This window comes from Tauraco erythrolophus, chromosome Z (genome assembly GCF_009769465.1).
Source record: "Tauraco erythrolophus isolate bTauEry1 chromosome Z, bTauEry1.pri, whole genome shotgun sequence".
NCBI lineage: Eukaryota > Metazoa > Chordata > Aves > Musophagiformes > Musophagidae > Tauraco > Tauraco erythrolophus.
Genome location: NC_141496.1, coordinates 61,904,420 through 61,927,392, shown reverse-complemented (window position 1 = coordinate 61,927,392; position 22,973 = coordinate 61,904,420). Strand labels below are relative to the sequence as shown.

Sequence of the window (22,973 nt, the reverse complement as noted above, 5' to 3'; positions counted from 1 at the left end):
TGAATATTATATTACATTGGTTGAATTTAACCTGCTTTAGAGTCAAGATTCAGCAAAAAAAAATATTTGGAGTATCCCTTGGTATCTTTAGGCCATGCTCAAACAAAACCACTGGGCCAGTAAACTTACCTTAAGAGAGACCACCGGTTTCCAAAGAGAACTCTCATTCTGAGAAAAGCTCAAACCTTTGTTGCCATTAATGATTATGAGATGCATTCATGCAGTTACTTCACTGGTTCAGAAGCTCTGAGGCACTTGTTACTACCCACATAGGCTTTTAGGAACATGGTCCAGCCTACAGTTCAGAGACCGAACTTTATTGGTTAACTACACAGCAAACATCAACCTGATGTAGCTCATGAAACTAGATTTTGCATTTACTGAGGCGTACGCCCTGAAAGAACACCACCTGGGAAGGCTAAAAGCTTGCCAAAATCAGCTGCAGAACGACAGCAATCAACTGTGAATCCAGAGGATGGGTTCGCACCTTTCGCCATCACTCAAGGCTACCGTTTCATCAGATGATTGCGTGCTCCCCACATCACACCAGTGCTAGGAGCCAGCCTAGAGGATGAGCGACACCACACTGAAGGCACTACAGGACACAGGCCTGCCAGGTTGTGGATTTTACGAGCGTCTCCGACCAGCAAACAGAGGAACCTTAAGTCCCCTCTTGCGCCTGCAAACACACATACCGCAGGGCTACACAAGCGGCTTTCTTGTTCCTTCCAGGGAGCACCAGCCCCTTGGAAACTGCCCTGCCTGACGCACGGCTCCCGCCCGCAGCCGTGCCTGCACAGGGAAGCAGCCGCTCCTGCCAAGAGCCAAGGGGTACTGCAGCCTTCCAGTACTTAAAGGGGGCCTACAGGAAAGCTGGAGGGGGACTTTTTACAAGGGCATGTAGTGATAGGACAGGGGCAATGGATTTAAACTGAAAGAGGGCAGATTTAGATTGGTATAAAAAAGAAATTTTTCACTCTGAGGGTCGTGAGGCAGTGGAACAGGTTGCCCAGAGAAGTTGTGGCTGCCCCATCCCTGGAAGTATTGAAGTCCAGGCTGGATGAGGCTTTGGGCAACTTGGTGTAGTGGAGGGTGTCGCTGCCCATGGCAGGGGGGTTGGAACTAGATGATCTTTGAGGTCCCTTCCAGCCCCAACCGTTCCATGATTTTACGATTCTACGAAAAAGAGGGAGGAACGCCTGACCACGCCCGGCTCCAGCACGGCGGCCGCCAGGGCTCCGGGGCGAGGCGGGGCGGGGCCGGGCCGGGGCGGGTCGGGCCGAGCCAGCCGCCCGCCACCCGCCCTACCGTCGCCCTGGCGACCAGGCCAAAGCGACTGCGCCACCGGAAGCGACCCCCGGCGCGCGGGGAGGGGGGGGGCGGGGCGCGGCGGCGCGCGGGGCGGGACCACGCGGCCCAGCAGGTACCCCCCGCGCCGCAGTGCCCTGGCCCCGCCCCGCCGGCCCCGCCCCCCCACAGGCCCCACCCCTTCCCCTCAGCCGCGGCCGCCGCCGCCGCGGGGGGAGGATGAGGGGGCGCCGCGCTGGGGCTGGTGCTGCAGCCGCGCTCGCCTGATCGGGCCCGGCGGTTCCCCGGCGGTCCTCTGCGCCGCCTCGCCGCCGCCCCGGGGCGGGCCGTCGCGGCGGGTGGATGCCCAGCGCCTGCCCGTCGCCGCCTGGCGCCTAGCGGGCACCGCCAGGGCAGAGACCCGCGGACGCCATGGGCTGCTGCAGCTCCGCCGCGCAGGTGAGCGGCCCGCGTCCGCCGCCGGGCCTGGCTGCTCCCCTCCCCTCCCCTCCCGTCCCCTCCCCTCCCCTCCCCTCCCCTTCCCTTCCCTTCCCTTCCCTGGCCCTGCTGCACCCTCTGCCGGGTCCTGTTACCCCCGCCTGCGGGCCCGCTGGCCCCCGCGGCTGCGGGACCCGTGCCCAGCCCTGCCCCCCGTGCCGTCCCGTGGCTGTGCCCCCGGAGCCGTGCTCTCCGGTGGCCGTGCATCCCCTTCCGCCCCCCGCAGCCCTGCTCTCCCGTGGCCGTGCACCACTTTGCTCCCTCCCTCCCACCGCCGTCGCCTCGCTCTCCGGTGGCTGTGCATCCATCCCCTTGCTACACCTGTGGCCCCGCTCTCCCGTGCCTGCGCACTCGCTTGCGTCTCCTGTAACCGTACTCTCCCATCGCTGCAAGCCCCTTGCTTTCCCTTCTCCCCTCACGCCCCGCCGACAGCTCTGCTCCCCCATGGCTGTGAACCCCTTTAAGCCCCTTCCCCTACGCCGTGATGCACATAATAGTGCAGCATTTTGCTCCCCTCTGTAGCTCTGCTCTTCCCCCTTATGGCTGTGTGCCCACTTGTTCACCCCCCGTAGCCTTGGTCCCACCATGCTACGCACTTCCACCCTCTGCATTGCTCTGCGCGCTGTTCTGTGTGCTACTTCCCCTCTGGATCAGCATCATCTTGTCCCCTCTTCCCCCAGCCCTGCTATGGCTTTGCAATCTTTGCCATACCCTCTGCCAGTCCCCTGCCACGGCTGCAGCTGCACACCTGCAGCTCTCCCCAGCCATCCCCATACCGCCTTGCACCCCTGTCCTGTGGCTCCACACTCATCCTCCCCTCTGCCATGCTTCGGTGCACCCCCCGCTATATAGCTCTGTACTCCCTCCCCTTCCCTGCAGCTTTTCCTTTGGGCTCCCTACTGCCCCACCCCAGAGATAGGAGCCTTCTCATGGGAGAAAACTGGCAATGCCCAGGGCCTCCCACAGGTCCACTGCATCCGCAAAGGGAGGCGATCTTAATCCCAGTCCCCTTCCCCACTCCATGGCCAAGGGTTCAGGCGCCTCCCTGCATCCTTTTCCTTGTATGTGACTGGCCCATTGCACATCTCTTATTTCCCAGCTCGGTTTTTCTTTCTTCCCCCGCCCCCCTTGCTCTGCTTTGCCCTTACTGACTCCTTTTCTTTCCCCCAGAGTGGTACTGCCAAGCAAGGCACAATCAGGAGCTCCACCCAGTGCTCCAGTTTGCGGCTCTGCTTCCCGTTTCAGCTTCCCCTTTGAACAACACGGCTAGGGCTATGTACTGTTTTTCACTTGGCTCCTTTCTGAGGGCTGTAGGACGAGCGATCATGACTAATGCTATGGCTGTGCTTTGCTTGCTTGTAAATGTTAGTTTCCTTTGACTGTGTCACTTGTGGTGGCTGAATCCAGCTTCCAGCAGACTGCTTATGTGGGAAAGTCCGTGTCTGCTGTCCCAGATGACTCATCACAGAGATGAGTTTTTGTAGCTCATCCGTTCAGGCAGACTTTTTTTTTTTTTAATAAGGGCTCTGTCCTTCCAATGCAAAACACTGCAGAGAGCTGTCCAGTTGCAATAGGGAACATCCTTTCCGTACAGCAAATTTTGCTGCAAAGAGGAAGGCAATCAGCTTTATGGTGCATGAAGAAATGGTTTGAATTTCGGAGAGGGAGATATATGCCAAATGTTAGGAGAAGATTTAAAATTTGTTCGGTCACTGCAGTAGTCTGCCAGGGGAGATTGTGGAGCCTGTATTGTTTGAGGTTTGCTAAAAAACATGTTAGATAAACATCTGTCAGGAGTGGCTTAAGGAAAGCTGATACAGACTTGGAGCACTGAGAGTGAAGCTGATGTTTTGAAGTCTTTTCCAACCTTATTTTCTATGATTCCTACCCAAATTGCTTTTTGTAAGTGTTTAATAGGCCCTTTCCAGCTCTTCTTTACGAATTTGTATTGCTGTTTGCTGTTACTTTCTTTTCTTAAATGAAAACGCAGGCTTATTTGTAGGTAACACGAGACCAAAAGGATAAGAACTAGAGGATCAGATGGTTTAAATATCTGGCTTGTTCATAGGTTTCAACTAACTGATTTTGTTTTTCATTCAAATCTTGTGTTCCGCTGTCTGGGTGCATGATGTTAATAGTATGCTACTGAACCTTTCATTTGCTTTCCTTTTGTGTGCCAAGATGTGGTACTATAATTGAGCTTTGTATCCCATATATGTAACTGAAGAATAAAAAATGGTTGTTTATTTAATTCCTTAGCCATGAGCTACAGAGTGTGTCTTCTCAGGAAATCCAAATCAAAGGGTACTTGCTGAATATTTCATCAGCAACAGTTTTGTCTGGTATATCGATTGCAGAAACCTTGCTGCCAACGATACAGCATTGCATTAATGCCTAATGTCTGTCTTATCCTCTCTTTTATCATTAACAATAAAGGTTGTGTTCCTCATCTACCATTGTCTTTATATGTCTCCCTCTGTTTATTCCTCCTAAGCTTTCCTTGAGCAGGAGTCCATCAGATGTTCCTTCATGTTTCCTCACTTGTTTCTCCCTGTGTGTGTAGCTTCATCTTCGTCTTTGACATACGGTCTCTCCTCTCATCATGACTCCTCACCCTCATTCCTTATGACTTCGTTTTTCAAGTTGATTTCTCATTAAGTTTATTCTTCAGCTCTCTAGCCTATTTGATCTTCATCTGCTAATCCTCATTTCTGTTTCTGGGAGAAGTGATTACTTCTGTTTTGATTTTGCCAGCCATCTTACCTGATTACTCTATCTCTCAAGTCCCTTTCTCATGACTGCCACCTCCTCATCTCGTTTATGATAATGCACTTACCTATGACTGGTTGTTGAACCAGGCAGATTTCTTTGACGTCTTCTTCTCAACTCTTATTTCATACTCAATTATCCCTTCCCCCCCCCCCCCCCCCCCCCCCCCCCCCCCAGTGCATTTGCCAATTCCTTTGCTTTGCTGGCTGTCTAGAGCTCTGCCTTAGGCTTTTTCCTGTATCTCTTCTCCTGCAGAATCTAAAGGTTTCCAGAGAAAAACTGATTAGAATTGGCATGTTTACCTTTCTTCAGCACTCTCGCCTGCTACTTAGAGTGATGGATTCTCGTGTTTGCTATCTGCTTTTTCTGCCTGTAACTGCTTAGCCTGACCCCAAAGCCCCATTCATTCAATTTTTCTTTTTCAACTCCAAATTTCTGGTTTTTACCTCTTGCTGCCATCTTATTCCCTTCCTGATTTTATTCTGAGTTACTGTCCTCCATCCCTAAAACTGACAGTCAGCTCTAGTCTGCTCGCCTTCTTTTCCAAACTCCTGGAACAGAAAAAATTAAAGCTTGTTGTCATACATTCTCTCCTCTTTCTTCATATTAAATTCCTTTCAATCCAGTTTCTGTGCTCTGATGCAGTTGCCTTCATTAAGATCTCTACAGGCTCCTTCTGGCCAGCTGCAAGGATTCCCCTCCTTTCTTACCCTCCTTGACCTCTGCTGCTTTTGATACTGTCTGTAATCCTCTACAACTTGATGTCTTATTCTCCCTGGGCTTCTGTAATACTGTACTCTTGTTATTCATTACTGCCTTCTACTCTCCGATCATTTTTTGTTCCCTTTTGTTAACTTACCTTTTATTTTCCCAAATTTTTCAACTGGAACTGCTGTGAGTAATGTTAACTTCAATTTAATGCAGCCATACGAGGCTTTCTTTCAGGTGTTCTCATTCTTTCTTGTTGTTCCACTGCTGTTTTGCCTGTTGAGGTTCTTCAGTCTGGAATACGCCTTTCCAGCATTTTTTTTTTTCATTTCACTCTTATTCTCTGCTAGCATGAAGTTCTTTCACTTCCCCTGGTGTAGTATCTTCAAAGATCTGCACTTGTTCTTTATCATTACAACCAGAGTTCTTGTCCACCGGTTGTTTCTTTTTGGTGCTACAGCTGTGTCATCCTATTTGTTTTCTTTAGGAGATCATGCTATTCTCTACTTATTTAGGTGGACTTTACTGTATTTTTTTGTGCTTTCTGTCTCTTGACTCTCACCATCTTGAAGCTTGGGCTTGTTGGGCAAACCCTTATGCAACGTCAGCTGCACTTTACACTTGTCTAAGAGCAGTCTGTGTATTCTTCATTCATTATTGTGACCTGATTCTTCAGACACTTCTTTAAACTGTAGTTGTTTGGCCAAAGTGTGCCAACATATATGAGATGAAAACCTGGTAAAGGGCAGAAGGTAAAAAAAACCAACACCCAACTCTATCTCCTGTCTTGCTGCTGGTTGTCAGTACCTTCATGCATTTTCAGCCCACCATCCTCCCTTGCTGTTATCTTTATCATGAGCTTCTCAAGATGGACACTTCTCTCTAGGTGCATCTCTTTCATCATGTTTCTGCTTGTGCAACACAGCTTGAAGTTTTCACTTGTTTTTGATACAGGTAGTTTTCTTGTGCTGTTTTGGAAGTGATCTCTTTCTAAACATTGAGGTCTTCTCAGTGAATGGTGCTGGAGCTGTAATTTAATAATTGTTTTGCAGATGAATAGCAGTGCTCTCTTTCTTTTTATTCTTTTTCTTCATCAGTGGTGTTTTCTGCTGTTTCACAGTATTAGTCCATTATAAGAATGGATTTGCAGGAAATACTGTTGGCGTTCATAGCTCCCATGTCTACCGTAACTGTTAGGCTTTGCGGTAAGGTCTGTTTGATTGAAGTAATCCGTACAGGTTTTTGGGTTTTGTTTTTGGTGTGAGTTTTTTTGAGAAAGCAAACTTCCTTGATTATGTAGCTCATATTGCTCCACTGATGGGGTTTATAGCTCAGCTCCACAAAGTTTGTGTTGTTATATCTGGGGGGGACAGAAATTTGTAGCTCATGAAAGGGAACAAGCTGTGGGGAGAAGCGAACCTTAAACTGCTTTCTCTTGGAGTAGTTGTGACACAGAATCCATTCTCCCTTCCTGCTCTTCTGCATTCAGAGTGGCTGGTTATAGCTAAAAGGCATTTGCTTTGGCAGGATGTTGTGGGAAACGAGACAAGGTATTGAGATCTTAGTGTTTGTGTTGGATCTGGGAAATATTGTGTGTGTTTATTTTATCCTTACAACTTTGTATATTACTGGCTTAATCTAAGATGTGTGAGAGGAGCTTGAAATCTTGCTGAGAATTGGACTCCTGACTGGGATAAACAAAGCACATGTTATTCTTGGTGGTTTTAGTGGTGGCCTTGCTTTTTACAAGACGGAAAGAACTTCCGATTATAAGGCGAGATGAAGACAGATGATTCATTAACTTTCCCTTAAGTACCTGCTGTCAAAACAACACAGAATAAGTCTGAAGTTCCTAACTTTTTTTAAAAAAATTGTACTTTTGGTGAAATATCTCTTCTGAGCTGTTATGGACAGTACAGATTATTAGCTGTACTTCGGGCATATCTTCGGTTGTCAGAGGCTCTTGCAGACAGATGTCTGAATACAGGGGGCATCAAACCAAGCCTGTTTCATTGTGGGCATGGCTACCATCACAGGAGACGACCAGCTTGATAATAGTATTGAATGGCAGAAACAGAATGAGTTCTGAATTCTCCTTCCAGGAGCTAGAAAGCTCCATATCCCTTTCAACACATTGACAGTAGATGAAGCTTCCGTTCCAGCCTCTGGCAAGTAGATACGGTATGAAGGATGAACCGCACAAGCAGGATCCAAGAACAGTGCTAATGAGTCAGACATCTCCTGAAGTTGTTGACTACTTTTCTCTGTTTCTGATCTCTGAGCAGTATTCAGTTCCTGTGAAGCATCAGGTGTCCTTTTACAAATGCTGTCACAAGCAACCGCACAACCTGTGCAAATAATTCCTTTTGATCTTAGCGTAGAAAGATACATTTCAGCTACGTAGCTACTTGTAAGTACTCTTTCAAATTCGCGGAGTTTTTCTCACTGAGGACTAGCTTCTTCGGAAGTTCAGGCTCTCTTTCAGTTGTGTCACATCTTAAAAGGTTTAAGTAGCACATTATTTCCTTTACTTTGTCAGGTAGCTCAAAGACTGTGTTGTTTTTGGGTTTGAATTTTTTTTTTCCTAAAGTGGAAAAAAAGTGGAAAAAATTTCTTGGAGTAAGAACAAGTGTGAGACATTGTATCCTTACAAGACAGTGTTTTTTTTTTTGTGAAGTGAGAACAGTTTTGGAAAAAACTGATTATCATATGTTGTTAATAGTGAATGCTAAATCCAAAGCTCATGTTATTGTAATCATAGAATCATAGAATGGTTAGGGTTGGAAGGGACCTTTAAGATCATCTAGTTCCAACCCCCCTGCCATGGACAGGGAAATCCTCCACTACACCAGGTTGCCCAAAGCCTCATCCAACCTGGCCTTAATCTAATTGGCATCTGCAATGCTGTCAGCTGTCAGGCTTTTAGATTAGTAATGGTAAGGGTATGTTCAGTATCATTTAACTGGCTGCTTTTATTTTTTGTTATGAAGAAATGCCGATATTTGTTATGTAGCAAAGATGTCAACTGTTTATGCTGTTTACTCTAAAGGCAAGCTTGGCATGCCTTTTTCTCCATTGGGCTGATTGTAATTTTTGTTCCTTTGAATTTACCTCAGTGGTTTCTTTTATGAAAATCAAGACTTGCAAACCAACTTGACAGAAACCGTGTCTTTGTTATTTTGCATTTGAATCTTTCTCACTTGAAGGAGCTGTTGGCAAATTGTGTAAATCTTATGCTTTGCTTTTAAAAAATAGTTATGCAGAGCGTTGCCAGGAGATTTCTACCCGCTGACTAAACTGATTGCTAATTTTTACCTCTATTTGATGAAACTATACTGAGAGCTTTTTTTGTGTATAAATTTTAGAGACCAAATCCGTGTTGGTTTGTTTTTGTTTTTTGATCTTCTAGGTAAGCAAATTTCTAATGGGGAATAAAAATGTGCAATTGTATGACAACAGCCTCAAGAACATCTATATACATAGTTAAGAAGAGGGAAGAGTCAACTTCATTTTGGAAGTTCAGCTTTACAGTCCTAAGATTAATTTTCTCTGCTTTAATAGATTTGAGCCCTGTGCAATGCACTGTGAGAACACGAGATGATTGCAGTATATTGGAAAGTTGAGATCCCATACTGCATTTTACATGCTAGTTTCTAGCTGTTGCTATTTTAACCAGTAATATTGCCAGAACATGGTGGAGAGTCACGGCAAGCAGAACATGGTGACTCGTGCCTGATATCCTCTCTTAATAAATGTGATGTAGTTAAGCAGCTGTTTACAGGAGAAATAAACTCTGGCCTGTTTTGTTTTGTGTTGTTTTTTTTGTTTGTTTGTTTTTTCTTTAATTGAAACCAGTTTTGCTGCTCTCCAGATAAGTTACTTGACTGAAGAGGCCTCTGAATGTTGTATTCAGATCCATAGAAACAAAACAGGAAAACCACGGAAGTATTTTGTTCAAGGTCATGATAACCATGTCCTGGGAATGCTTTGTCAGACTCCCCCTAGTTTGCTGTGGAAAAACTGCAGAAAAATTGCCTGTTTATAAGGAAGTATGTTTATGTAATAAGCTTGACACATTGTTTCCCTTTCCATTCTCCTCCCACCCTTTCTTCTATAAATCAGATGGAGCCTTCTTAGCGTTGGTTTCTATTAATCTAATACGCTTTCAATGTCTGTAAGTGCTGCCCTCTTATTCTAATCCTGAGTGGTTTGTTTTCTTGTTATGTCAGAATTTTGGACCTGTAAGTCATGATTTTGTATTTAAGAAGCTATGTAAGCTTTTTTTTTTTTCCCCCACAAAAAAAGTAAGTGTAAAATTTTTCTGATCTTAATTAGAGGAAATGGAGGAAAAAAGGCTTCTGAGAAGCTTTTACTGTGCTGATGACATCCTTTAAAAGTGACTGAATATGGCTATTGGCTTCTCAGTTTCCAACATAGCTCTGTCTTTTGGCTTTCATAGGCAGTGATACAGGATAATGCACGTGGCCAGCATGTGCAGCAGTTAGTTTATAGTGCTGGTGTAGCGCCACAAGAACCGTGTTTGTGTTGACGATGCAAATACGAGCCTCTGACCTCGCAGAACCCTCCACTAAGTAGGCTTTCGCCTTTGAAAAGTAGGAAGCTCTTCTTCAAGGATTGTAAATACAATACAAAAATACGTGATTTTATGATTTTCGGTTGACAAAACCATTTTAATGTAGGCTGCATTTTGAAAGAATACTTGGCAAACTGCTATGAAGGTCTCTAGTAAGTGGCAACATCACTGTTTTTCACAGCAGTACTCTGCAGGCCATGAGCTCTTAAAGAGCTGTTATGTTTTTCTCTTAAATTCTGGCTTTAGATACTTTAAATGGGTGAAAATTATTGTAGGGAAAATTAGTCATCATAAAGGAAGACATTGCAAAAAATAGGGGCAGCATTTTCTACGGAATAGCCTTCATCTTCTGTGAACACCACTAATGGGGGAGTTCTCAATTTTTTTTTTTTTCTTCTGCTAATGTCGTGTTGTGTTCTAGCCAACCCATGCAGAAGCAAAGTGCATGTTGTAGTTGGATGGTGTTTTACTAGTTGAAAGTTTGAAAATGTTTTGTAATTTGGGCCTTGCAGACTTGTAGTAAAAATAAAATCTCTTATTAATTAGTTAAACAGGTTGATGTACAAATAGAAAATTCAGTGTGATGAAGTGATTTAATGGGTGCAAAATGTCTTCAAAAGTGAACTGTTGTTTTTGGTTTTGGTTTTTTTATGACTACTTTTTAGTAATGATTAAGAACAATGGAAGTACCCAACATGCTTTGAAATGGCTATTTTAATCCCCTGAAAAATATTACTATGATATTTGTAAAGTGTCCTTATTTATTGCTACTTTCAAATAAGTAGTGAACAATGTGTAATGAAGAAAAGAAACAAGAACTAAATTCTTTGGGGGTTAAAAACTGAGCTTTTGTCTGCGGATGGCCTTCTGTCTGGACTTTAAAATCTCAGTAGGTGTGCTGATCATGTCAGCTCATTGTTTAATCAGCTGTGTTATGTTTCAAGATAAATATTTAAGTTGTAGCTGTGGTGGAAGCATGTAATAAAGGAGTTTTAGAAGTGATGTTTAATATGAGTTGGCTGAAAAGATGAGTGGAAGATGATATACAACACAGCATACGTCAGTTTCATAAGTGAAGTCTTCCAGTGTTAATTTTCAGGGTAGATGTCTTTGTATTGCACCATCAGTAATGCTGTAAGTGCTGTCTTATGTGGTCTCAATTTTGTTTACACTATGTTGAAAACTCGTAAATACTGTGTGCAGGGTATGAGAACATTAGTGAAGTAGCAGGTGTGGACATGTTGAATTGGGGGTATGCTTAGTCTCTGCAGAGAAGCCAAGTATAAATGCATTACCTTTTGGTGGATAACTTTAGAGGAGTATTACACCTCTAAAATACTTTTCCTAGCAGGAGCTCTGAGTTTCATATAATAAAGAGCAGATGCATCTTTTCAGTGGACAAGCCCTTGGAGGACAAGTGAAGATATGGAGTTTTTAGGCAAATAAGGACGTGGGTGCTTATATGTAAAGTAGTGACATGTGGCTCTGAGTGAAATCCAAAACATGACTAATGTCTGCTTAGCAGTAAATTGAAAAATAAAGCATTTTGGAATGGAATTGAAGCAGAAATTCCACAAAAATGGGTGTTGGACGCCACTGTGATTTGCACATTCTGTAATGCAGTCCCTTTTGGAATGGCCCAGAGGCACCTGGTTTGTTATCCAGAGGTTGGTGTCACCTTGGAGGGCACTTACGGGGAGCAGTGTGTATGGTTTTCTGTTCTTTACAGAGACAGCTGCCACTTGTAGCTGTGGTGGTATTACAGTGACACTTGCCCCTGGAAGTGGGAGACTTAAATTCAGTTCTGTAAGTCTGGGGGAATTAAAATCTCTCCCTCCCAGGAGAATGCTACAATCAGCAAGCTCTTTGAGGCAGAAGCAATACTGCTCTTCCCCAGAGGTCAATGCTAAGTCCACACTAAGAATTTTTTGGTGTGTTTGTGGAGATATTTTTATTAATACAGAGTGGTTCATTTTTCCAGGGAACTGGTATTATTTAATCGAGTAAAAGTCTGGGTTTGCTGGTGCATATTCCTCCTCTGGTAATGGAGGCATACCAATAATTTGCTGTGTAATAGATCACGTTTATTGTGAACTTGAGAGAATCGTCTGAATTTGTGATAAACTGCAGTAAGCCACTGCTTGGTGCATTATATGAACACCTGCAGGTCATGCTTAGGAAGTCTGTAGGTAATGGTGAGCATTTTAACTAGATCAGCTTTGCACAGTGTTCCTAGGCTTTACAGTGCAGTAAACTATGGGTTTTCTATGACAAATTGTAAGATAGTTGATGAAGTCATAAACTGAAAATAGTTTTAACACTTAAAGACTTTGCTTTAGACAAACAGAATGCAGTCACCACTTGAAGATTTTATAGAGAGCTAGTTCACTGGAGTTGCTACTTTTTTTTTTTTCCTCTGAAGTGAATCATAGAATGGCATAGGCTGGAAGGGACCTTAAAGATCATCTCATCCAGCCTCACTGTCATGGGCAGGGACGCCTCTCAACTAGATCAGGCTACTCAAGGCTCTGTCCAACTTGGCCTTGAACACCTCCAGGGAGGGGGCATCCACAACTTCTCTGGGCAATTTATTCCAAAGTCTCACCTCCCTTGTACTGAAGAATTTCTTCCTAAGATCTAATCTAAATCTGTTCTCCTTCAACTTAAACCCATTTCCTCTTGTCCTATCAGTGGACACTCTTGTAAAAAGTCCCCCCCCAGCCTTCCTGTAGGTTCCCTTCAAGTATTGGAAGGCAGCTATTAGGTGCCCCCAAAGTCTTCTCTTTTCAAGGCTGAACAATCCCGGCTCCCGCAACCTGTCCTCGTAGCAGAGGTGCCCCAGCTCCCGGATCATCTTTGTGGCCCTCCTCCGAACACGCTCCAACAGATCTATGTCTCTCTTATGGTGGGGACACCAGAACTGGATGCAGTATTCAAGGTGGGGTCTCACAAGAGCAGAGTAAAGGGGGAGAATCACCTCTCTCAACCTGCTGACCACGCTTCTCTTGATACATCCCAGGATGCGGTTGGCCTTCTGGGCCGCATGAGCGCACTGCCGGCTCATGTTGAGCTTCTCATCTGTAAACACCCGCAAATCCTTCTCCTCAGGTCTACTCTCAACCCACTCTGTGCCCAGTTTGTATTTGTGCCTAGGATGTGTGAATGTGTGTGGGGAATTAAGTATGGGTTTTTGAGGGGGCTTTTTTTAGGAACAGTGCCATCCAATCTTGAGAGTAATAGAAAATCCTAGAATAATTGTAGACTTCATTCTCCCTAGAGGTAACATGCATAGACCTTCATATTGGCATTGTCAGGGACTCTAGGCTCTGTTTGTTATTTATGAAGGTGTTAGAAAATGTCTAGGTCTTTTCTCTCCCTCTCAGTATGAATTCGCTTGTGCGGTATCTTTTAACAGGTTAAAAGTGCCTAATGCTTTCGTTTGAAAATGTGAAACAATTTGCTAGATTTTAATTTTATATTCTGATGTTTTACATGCTTGTTCAGATCAGTAATTATCTACTAAGTTGGCTGTGTATGCAGAGGAATGCTCTGTTTTTCATGAAATAATTACTGACTCATGTTGATAGTGAGACACATTTAGTCTACATCTGTAATTGGTATCTCATATGTTTTAACCACCTTGTGGTCAAAATGTAGTCGAGATGCTCCATTCTGGTCATCTTAACTGGAGTTTAACATTTATTGTGAAAGGAGAGGAATGGCTGATTACTTCATTTGATGTCAAAATGGCTGCAGCTGCTTATGGAATAGGGGACTTGTCTTGGTTTTAGCCTGCAGCTTACAGTGATCTAGAAACATCCTAAACTATTAATGCTCATGGTCAGGACTCGTCTCCTCTTCCTCTTTAGCTCTAGAATTAGGACCTGTTTAGAGGAGGAGGAAGTTTTATTAGGACAATATATGATTGCTGCTAGTTCTTCTCTTAAACGACTGAATAGTGTAGACAGTTTGTGCTCTGTCTTGGGCAGGAAGATGCCATGCTCTTTGGTAAACTGGAGAATTACATTCTTGCAGTGGAAATGCTTTGGTAAACGAGTAAATGATGGTTCCTGTTTTTCATAGGTGGCATGCTTAGTGGTGAAGACCAGCACATAATTGGGGCTGTTCTTTAGCTCGTAAAGATAAGAAATGAGTAGAGAATCAGCTCCTTAAACAGTCATTAGGAAACGCTGAAAAATGGTTCAAGAACTGTCTTTTTGGCAGTGTGAGGATGTTTCAGTAGCATGTGAAGATGTAGTTTTAAACTTGACAGGACAACTTCTGGACTGGATGACTTCTTGGTAGCAACCTCTTTAGCCTGGCTCACCCATTTCCCAAGGAGAACTAAGGAGCAGACCGTGCCTTATGTGTCGTGCACGTATTGCAATGGACCCACCCGTTCTGAAGAATTGAACTTGCATTGTAGGTGTAAAATGACTGTATTGTGTACTCATTGTGCTATTGGAATAAACTGAATGCTATTCATATAGTCAGTTGGATCTCTGGTGCTTTGTCAGAACCAGCCTTCCTTCTCAGAAAGGTAGGTTCTGCAGGACGCAATGGTGATTTCCCGCTAAAGATCTCCATCAGGATGAATACCCTTTTTTGCCTCTAAGTGGTATTCATTAATGCTATTTATGCACTGTGGCTGTTTGTCTCCTATGTAGATAAATAGCTACACAGTCATTTCTAATTCTTTGATTTATGCACACAAACAGCAGTTGTTTCTGTTTACTCTCCTGCTCTGAGCTACAGTTGCATTTACTCTGAGTGCAAGTGTTTACATCAAGGTAATAAAACAACATAGAATTTAAAGGGGATGTAGTTAGATGTATGTGGTTCTTAGGATGAGGTTTTGTAACAAATGATCTTAACCTGCCACAGCAGTGATAACATCCCTGAGGAATTTTAAAAGTATGGTAAAAACTAGCCTTTAATTTAAAAAGAAAAAAGCTGTCATCCTTGCAAAGCGGATTTTCCTATACTTTCTTATAATTTTTGAAACTGCGTAGACATTATAACAATGGATATTCCAAATTTTTCTGTAGTGGCTCTCTGCAGGGCAAAAAAAATAAATCAAAGCTATTTTAAAGTTCGTTTATGTTACCCTTTTGTAGTATTTTAAACTGCTAGTAACTTATATTTAAAAAAAAAAAGTTTGCACAGATTACACATATTTCATTCCTTCAGGAAACTACTTCTCCCTCAAATAGCTCTTTAAAAATCATTGATCTGACTGGCTACCTTGGCAGTGATAGCCAATTCAGCAGTGATAGTTGATTCAAAGCCATTGTGTTCCTGTGAGCTTAATGAAAGATTGAGGTCAAACCGCTGCCTCAGAGAAAGGGACTGTAACAAAAGCTGAGTTACTCTTAAATGTCAGAGAACCTAAATGAGAGGGGGAAAAAAAGATCAGGAATTGTTTCCAGTGCATGAAGAACTATGATCAGAACTTTCCCTTTGTTAGGTATCAGAGGATCTGATTACACTGTGCAGAAAGTCCAAAGGAAATCAATCTTAACTAGTTCCATGGCTTCTAGAACTATCGATTTGTTTTTTACCTGGGTTTTGTGCTTAAAAACCAAAATGATGTCCCACTGAAAACAATGGCCATGGACACCATTCTGAGGAACAAGCTAGTGTTTGGATATTCATGCATACCAGTGTTCGTAATTGCCAGCCTAATGCAACAGTTCTGTGAAACGAAGATAAATCTTAGATTTTCTTATGTTTTGTAAATGCTCGGGGGGAAGAAATCTTTTTAAAGGATGTGAAGTTGCTGTGATGATTGAGATATTAAAACCTGGAAGTTGGATATAAGGTACAGAAAAGGTAAAAAAATTCAGTGTATGTTTGTGAGGGGAGAGTAGTGGATGGATTTATTTTGTGAACTTATCCAGTCTTTAAGAAAAGGTCAATTAATGAAAGTAAATAGTGAAAGCAGTGGTGAAGTTTCCATACACTGCATTTGTGTCTGGCAGTACTGTAACCCACCAGCTGAACCAACAAGTTTTTCAGAACTCGTAAGTGGTCTGAAAAGTCACATCCTTAAAGCATGGTATGAACTGTTAAGGAGGGAATGAGCCAAATGCTGAAGTGCCTGGATATGCTATGATCTGAACAAAACTTCATAAATCTAGGCCTGATTGTTTAGACGGATCAATCAAAATGTCATGTGTTGCATTCAGTAGTCAATACAAAAAAGTCGCCATTTCTAAGCATTGAAAATATGAAAGCTTCTTCTTAACGCCTGCAAATGGAAAACTGGATGTTTTGCAGCAGCCTTTTGTGTTAGAACGAAGTTGAAAGAAAGAAGAAACTAAAACAAAATAATTGATTGCTTTTTAAGAGGGAATGTCAAAATGATTTGTGTGCATTCCTGTATAAAAACTATTTCAACTTTTCTGTCTTATTTTCTCTGATTTTTTTTTTCTTGAAATGGGACTGATTTAAACCAAATGCTGAAGTAGAAGAATATTGGATCACTAAGTTTCATCTGTTACTTACAAGTAGGGGTAGTGAAAAATTTGTCCCGACTGTGGACTTTGCAGAAGTTGGGAGCACCTTCACTTGAAAGCCTTCTCTTGCCAGAATGGCATAGCTCATGTAACTGTGATCTCATGAAGTTTAACTCAGTTTGGCTTTGCTGACTGTGGACATTGCTTTAAAATGGTGTCTCCTCTTGGCTTTCTTAATGCTGCATATGGTAGTCCTGGAGTCAGATTAGTAGTTTGGAAGATTGCTCTTACACATGACTAGTAAATCTTCCTATAAGATTTCGATGGGACATCTTTCATCCTGGGTCTCTAAGACTTGTTTTGGGCTGAAAAATGTGAGGGTTGTATTTGTTTGTTCTGTTTGTTTTATTTTTTGTACTCAACTGCTTGAATTAAGCTACGTCAGTATTCTTGCAACCTGTGTGTTCATATACAAATCAGAATAGTCTTATATATTCTTCATTTGCTAGCTTAAACTCACTAGCCAGAGTGAAGCCTGGAGTCTGACCTCTTCTTGCGTCTCCTGTTCATCCAGTGGATGTTACTTGGACCAGTTATTCACTGGGTTGTCAAATTCTAATTTAGCCTGTTTGTCTTGACAGTAGCTTCATTTTCTTCTTCCTGAAACATGTGATCCGATCATCGCAAGACTCTAGGATTTCTTTCTGCTGCCTTTCTTATGGTGCTGCAACATCCTCTGTTGATGGCAAATTCCATCTTATCCTGATCTTATTCACATCTTTGCTACTTACCCACAGCTTGATTATCCATGTATGTAATACTGCAGATGTTCTTTACTTGGCTTCTTGCTTCAGTCATGTCACTCCCAAATTGTACATTGCGTAAGACATTCTGTGTTTAAAAAAACTTCTCTGTAATTCCTTGCATCTGTAGTCTTCTGCTGGCATGCTGTATTTTTACACTTTTTTGGGTGCTTATGTGTGTGTTGCACTCTGGTTGGGGATGGTGAGTGCTTGTATGGTAGCATCTGGTACAGCTATTGCAGTTAACAGTGAAAGTGGTAACCACTGGTTCTGTGCTATACTGGTATCTGTAAAGTATATTACGGTATGTGGGAGAGATGTAAATCCAAACCTGTTTATATGGTGCTGCAAAGGTCTATTTTGGAAGTGGCAGGGAGAAAGAAATTTAGACTTGGGGACTTCTGTGTTTGTTTGAAGTGACTGGATGCAATGAATACCAAGAAAATGTCCCCTTTTTATTTTGCTTTTGTATGCAAGTACTAGCTCTCTTGAGACCACCTAGCTCTGAATTAGACTAAAAACCCAAACAGCTAATGCCCTGGCATTCCTTACACTTCTGCAAGAGGCAGCCCAACTTTAGACATTCAACTTTCTAGGTGTGGAATTAAGACACAATTGTAAAATTGTGCTGCGCCCAGAAGCTGTAATTTGTTTTTGAGAAGTGTTGAGTTTGCTGAGTTTTCTGCAACATGGATAGATGTAAGCTTCTTAACACATTCATTTGGGTTCTCGAGTAAACAATTCTTAACTCTTAGGGTCAGCACAGAAGAGCTGTTATGGGCAGGAGAAGTGTTCCCAATCTGCAAGTTTGTCTTGTAGAGAGAGGCGCTTTTGCCTGCTATCTGATAGAGCTCCTGATTCTCTGTGCTGTCATAATGGTGTGCAGGTGATCCTATGCTTTGTTAATGGTAACAGTATCCATGGATAGCATAATTTATAAAAGCTCTGTTGTAGGAGAAAACTTAAAATTAATCAAATAGTTAAAAAAAAAGTATTTTTCCTCTAGCTTATCTGGTTTTCTTGCATCAGCAAATATTGAAGGCTCTTAATCTGTCTGGAGGAGAAGCTGAAATCAGTAGAAGTGCTGGTTTAAGATTGCAGGCAAAGCATGTCTGCTAAAATTTTATGGCATTTCATTACTACGGAGACAAAGCGTAGTTTCCAGACTGCAGAACAAACAACATTTGTTATACCTTATGTTGACCATAGATTTTAACAATTTGTGTTATCCAAGTATGAATATCAAGTAAACATGTCTCAGTGTACATCTAAGGGTGTAGAGTGGACAGAGAGTAGTCGCTAGAGAGACGTGGACACCGACAGCAGAGATGAGGATGAAGGGCTGTGGAGCTAAGCAAGAAGATTCAGTGGGAATCCTGAGTACAAGGAAGCAACTGAGAAAAAAAACAGCAGATAGATACTGGCAGCTATCTTGGTTTGTAGCATGATCTGGAGAGAAGAAAGATTGCACAGCATTCGGGAGAGAGACATTGTTCTAAAGATGTGTAATTTCGTACCATGTTAGTACGTTGAGTGGTTATTTTGAGGGTTGGTAAGTATCTAGTGCCTTTTGAATTGCCTCCAAGGGTACATTTTGTTAAAAATACCTTGCTTTTTTTTTAATTTTTATTATGTTTTGGAGCAGAGTAAAGACTAAAGACAGAATTAATTCCTCCATCCATTACACGGTGGCATTTCTGGTTTCTTTTTGACATATAAATTGCAGTTCACTTACTACATAAAGTGGATTACTTATGGTAGCTGTGACTAGTCAGACAACCTAAATCTTTACCAGAGCTATTCCAGAGGATGTCCATTGGCTTTTAAAAATCCTATTAAAAGATTTGATTTGCAGATGGTACAGAGAGGGTATAAAAAAAACCCAACAAAACAAACAAGCCATACCACGCAATGTATCTTACTGCTGCCTCTTTTGTCAAGAGCAGCTTACTCTTAAGGTGCAGCTACAGCTGAAATTTATCTCTGCTGTTTGTAAATAAAAGTAAATCTCTAAAGAGTCCACGGTTCTTGGAGTGAATTTTGGAATGGGAAGCGTGGAACTTTAGATATTTTATGCAATTATGGTTATGCTAATTATAGCAATATAAATGTCTCAATTTGTTATAAATTTTAAGTTTGAATAGTGTCTTAGTTTTAAGTGTGAACTGGTAGAATCGGAACACCATTTTATTGAACGAGTTTAGTAGAGTGCATAATATGACCTTTTAGAACCTCTCTCTACTGATTACTGAGTAAAATAGAAGGTTGATGTTCAGAACTCAGAATGAATTTGTGCGGTTTTCTTTAACGATATAAATAGAACATCTGCAAGTAGAATTTCCTTAGTATGAGATTTCAAAAATAGCACGGAATTCCCTAATGCAAAGCCAGACTACTTAGAACATTGTGCTTTTTGAAGCATGGTGCATGCAGGATTTCATTTATATTGTGTCCAGTTTGTAGTTTTCTAATGCTGTGAGCTGTAAAGGTTATTTTGTGCTTGTGAATTAGCAAAAAAGAATGTAATGAATAACAAAAAACCCACCTTCCTAGTATCACGAGTTACATTCTATAGCTTTTTTTGATAAAAATCTGCAAAAATACGTACTGGAGATAAAAGCTGTTGACATTTTCCCAACTGTTCTGTTTTAATTCAGTACTGACATTTGCTACCTTGTCAACAAAGTCTTGAAGATGCTTCAGAGTCTTGAGAGGAAAAAGAAATTCAAAATTCGAATAGGTTACCCCTTCTGCTCTGTCTCTGAATGGAGCTGTTCTGTATTCTCCCTATATCAATCTCCTTTTCTTCCTCAAGTGTGAAAACAATGTGTCTGTTTTTCAGGTCTTTGTAGGTGTGTGTGAACAGTTAGTACTTGGAAACTAGTTGAAGAAACTTGTCTGTGCCACTATATATTTTTAAAAGTAGCTGTAATCAGTATTTTTGTTATAATAACCAAATTCTGATATGGTCGTTAGTTTTATGCTACAGCCAATGTTCATTCTTTTCTTAAAAACGCTTCACCTAGATGGCAAAATTACTATTTTCAACAGACTTTAATTATCTTAGCAGTGAATACACACTTGAGCAATTTTACCTCATGAGCAGCAAACTATTTGAATTGCTTGCAACTTTGCAGTAGAGCCTCCATCGTTGAGTGTTTCAACCTTGAAGTACAAGACTGTCCTTTCTGACACCTGGACAATACTGACTAGGGATTTCTTTGCTGAAATGTTAAGCTCAGCTGCTTCTTGGCACATAGAGAACTGTTCCTTTAACAGCAATTTATTACCTCCTTTCTACCTGTGCTGTACTTGTTAAATCTGCCAATATTGTTTTAAAACTTGGGAGTTTTTGAAAAGTTTAACCTTTTATCCTTCTTGGAAAGATGGTTACTGGAAGGTAGCTGTAGAAGATTGCAATTAGCAGGTATTATCAATTCCAAGACATTGGCTTCTCTTTTCTGTTAATAAAAAAAGAAGTGAAAATATGATATTTTGTGAATAAGTACTTGTAAATTCCTGGATAAACTGTCAATCTAGCTTCCAGTGGAGGCACTTATTTTGAAGTGTCTTTCACAAGCCTTACTCTCTAAGTTTTTTTTGCCAACTTGTTTCAGCTATATCAGAATTTAAAGATAATTTTTGCTGTATGTTAATGTCCTGGAGAATCATTTTCTGGCTTTTTCTATTAAGAGCAGAAGACAAGTAAGTAAGTGTTGTTAACCTCATCTCTCTCTTCTCACACAAGAGCTCCAAGCGAGAGTGGAAACCTCTGGAGGACCACAGCTGCACAGATGTACCATGGCTGCTCTTATTCATCCTCTTCTGCATAGGAATGGTGAGTAAAACTCAAAGGATTCTGTGAATATTATATTGTTGAAGAGTTTGCATCCACTGTTGTGAATTAGATTAGATGGGGAAGGAATTGCATGATTTCCCTTAACCCAGTGTGTAGGGAAAAAATTCTTTAACCAGCCAAGAACCTGAGTACTCTTGTGTGTAAAATCATGCTAATATGTCCCTTACGAAATAGTAAGGTAGCTGAAAATTGAAAGTGAATGCTGGACATTGGCTTTATTTATTACTTTTGATAGCTTTTTTCTCACTTTACTCCCTTTTTTTTCCCCCCTTTGAATATTAAGTCTATAACTGCATTAGTGCATTGGCCAGAGAAAGATAATGACCAACTTGCTGTCAGGAATATCCCTGTAGTGATAGCCTGTCTGTCAGGGAAGGTCACTCTCCTGTATCTTCAGACCTTTGGAACACCCACGTTTTAACTGTTCCATGCTGACTTCATTACCTGTTGTCATCATCTCCTCTGATCTGATCCTGTCACTGCCATCTGTTGCTCCATGCATTTGCTTCAGCTGTTTAGTCTGCTTCCCCTTCTCAAATCTTAGCTTGACTCATCTGTAAAAACAGTTCATTGATGGTAGCAGAGTGAGCTGATGGTTTGCTTCTTCCTGTCAGTGATGTTGCTAGAGAGCTAATGATTCTTTTGGGCCAGTCTTCCATTCACATCATTACTGTCTCGATCTTGGTTTTGCTGGTGAAATATCTCTGAAAGTTCACAGCAAGACCTGCCTGACATTGGTTATCTTCCATGTTACTCTGAGCCTTTTTCCATTCTCTTGATCTGCGTCTCTTTCCTTCCTGCGTTTGAACCCAGCATCTGGAATCATAGTGGCCTTGACTAGGTCACTTGCTTTAGAGGATATCCTTAAAAAGAACTTATATCAGATAGGCCTCTTCATTCTAGCTCATCTTTGAAAGCACATAATTTGAAGGAAGAAGGTAAAATCCTAAAGCAAGAAAATCTGGACTGTCTGGAATATTCTAAGCTGCATACTAGTCCTTGACAACTCTAGCTCTGCTTCTAGCTCTCCTTCACTGCCTGCAGTTGGCCTCCCTTCAGCTTCATGCACAACTTGCTGACAATATGACTCTCAAAAAAACACCTACAAGGTTCTTAACACTGCTTGCATAATATGCAGTGTTAAATGTCTGAATCCTCTTTTTGTCTTGCATTTAATTTTACAGTTGCACAACAGTTCTCTGTGGATGGTCCTTGTCTTCCTTTTTTCAGCCTGAAAGAATTTTTAAAAATCTCTGCTTAGAAACAAATCAATTAAACTGACTTTTCCCAGCTGTCAAACAGAGTATTACTAAACCATGGGTTTTTTTTCTCCTCCAGGGTTTTATCTGTGGCTTTTCAATAGCTACAGGAGCAGCTGCAAGACTGCTTTCAGGATATGACAGTTATGGAAATATTTGTGGACAGAAAAATGTCAAAGTGGAAGGAATAATCAACAGTGGTCTGGACCTCACACACAAGAAGTGAGTATGTGATTCAATTGCTTCATTCTGCAAACCAGGAAAGGCAAAATCTTTCTTCCTTTGAGAGTGATTTTCAATAAAATGGGAAAAGGGATATGTTAACTGATTCCTACTTGTCCTTCTCCACTCTTCTTGCCTAGAGAACAACAATCTTTTGTAACAACCAGCAACTGTACTTGGAGAGTGTATGTTGATGGATGTGCAATATGAGTACAGCTAAGTCATTGAGGAATTTCCCTTTCTTAGCATCCACTTCATGTAGGAGATCGTATCAGATCACTGAAGAATCTTGTTTGTTAGAATTTCAGATATGACAAGTATTCTCATATTTGGGAGCAGGCCTTTGAGATCTGTGTAGGAATGGTTCGCTTTTGATGCTGTTATGCTCAGTTTCTGCCACTGAGTTTAGGGGGAGATGGAATATATACAAAGCAGTAAAATGAGACTTTAAAATTTAAACCATAAACAGGCTATATAGAAGTGGCTTGTAGAGAAAATGCACAAAACTTTTCAGCA

General features: G+C 41.9%; 1 protein-coding gene across 1 annotated transcript in view; it reads left to right on the top strand.

Annotated features, from left to right (window-relative positions):
- Positions 1-1,162: 1,162 nt before the first annotated feature.
- Positions 1,163-22,973, top strand: part of SLC44A1 (solute carrier family 44 member 1) — a 70,395-nt gene continuing 48,584 nt past the window's right edge. Inside the window, exons 1-3 of the mRNA XM_086629876.1 lie at positions 1,163-1,423; positions 20,866-20,955; positions 22,315-22,457. Of these exons, the coding sequence (XP_086486002.1) occupies positions 1,163-1,423; positions 20,866-20,955; positions 22,315-22,457 (494 nt within the window). The remainder of the gene's footprint in view (positions 1,424-20,865; positions 20,956-22,314; positions 22,458-22,973) is intronic.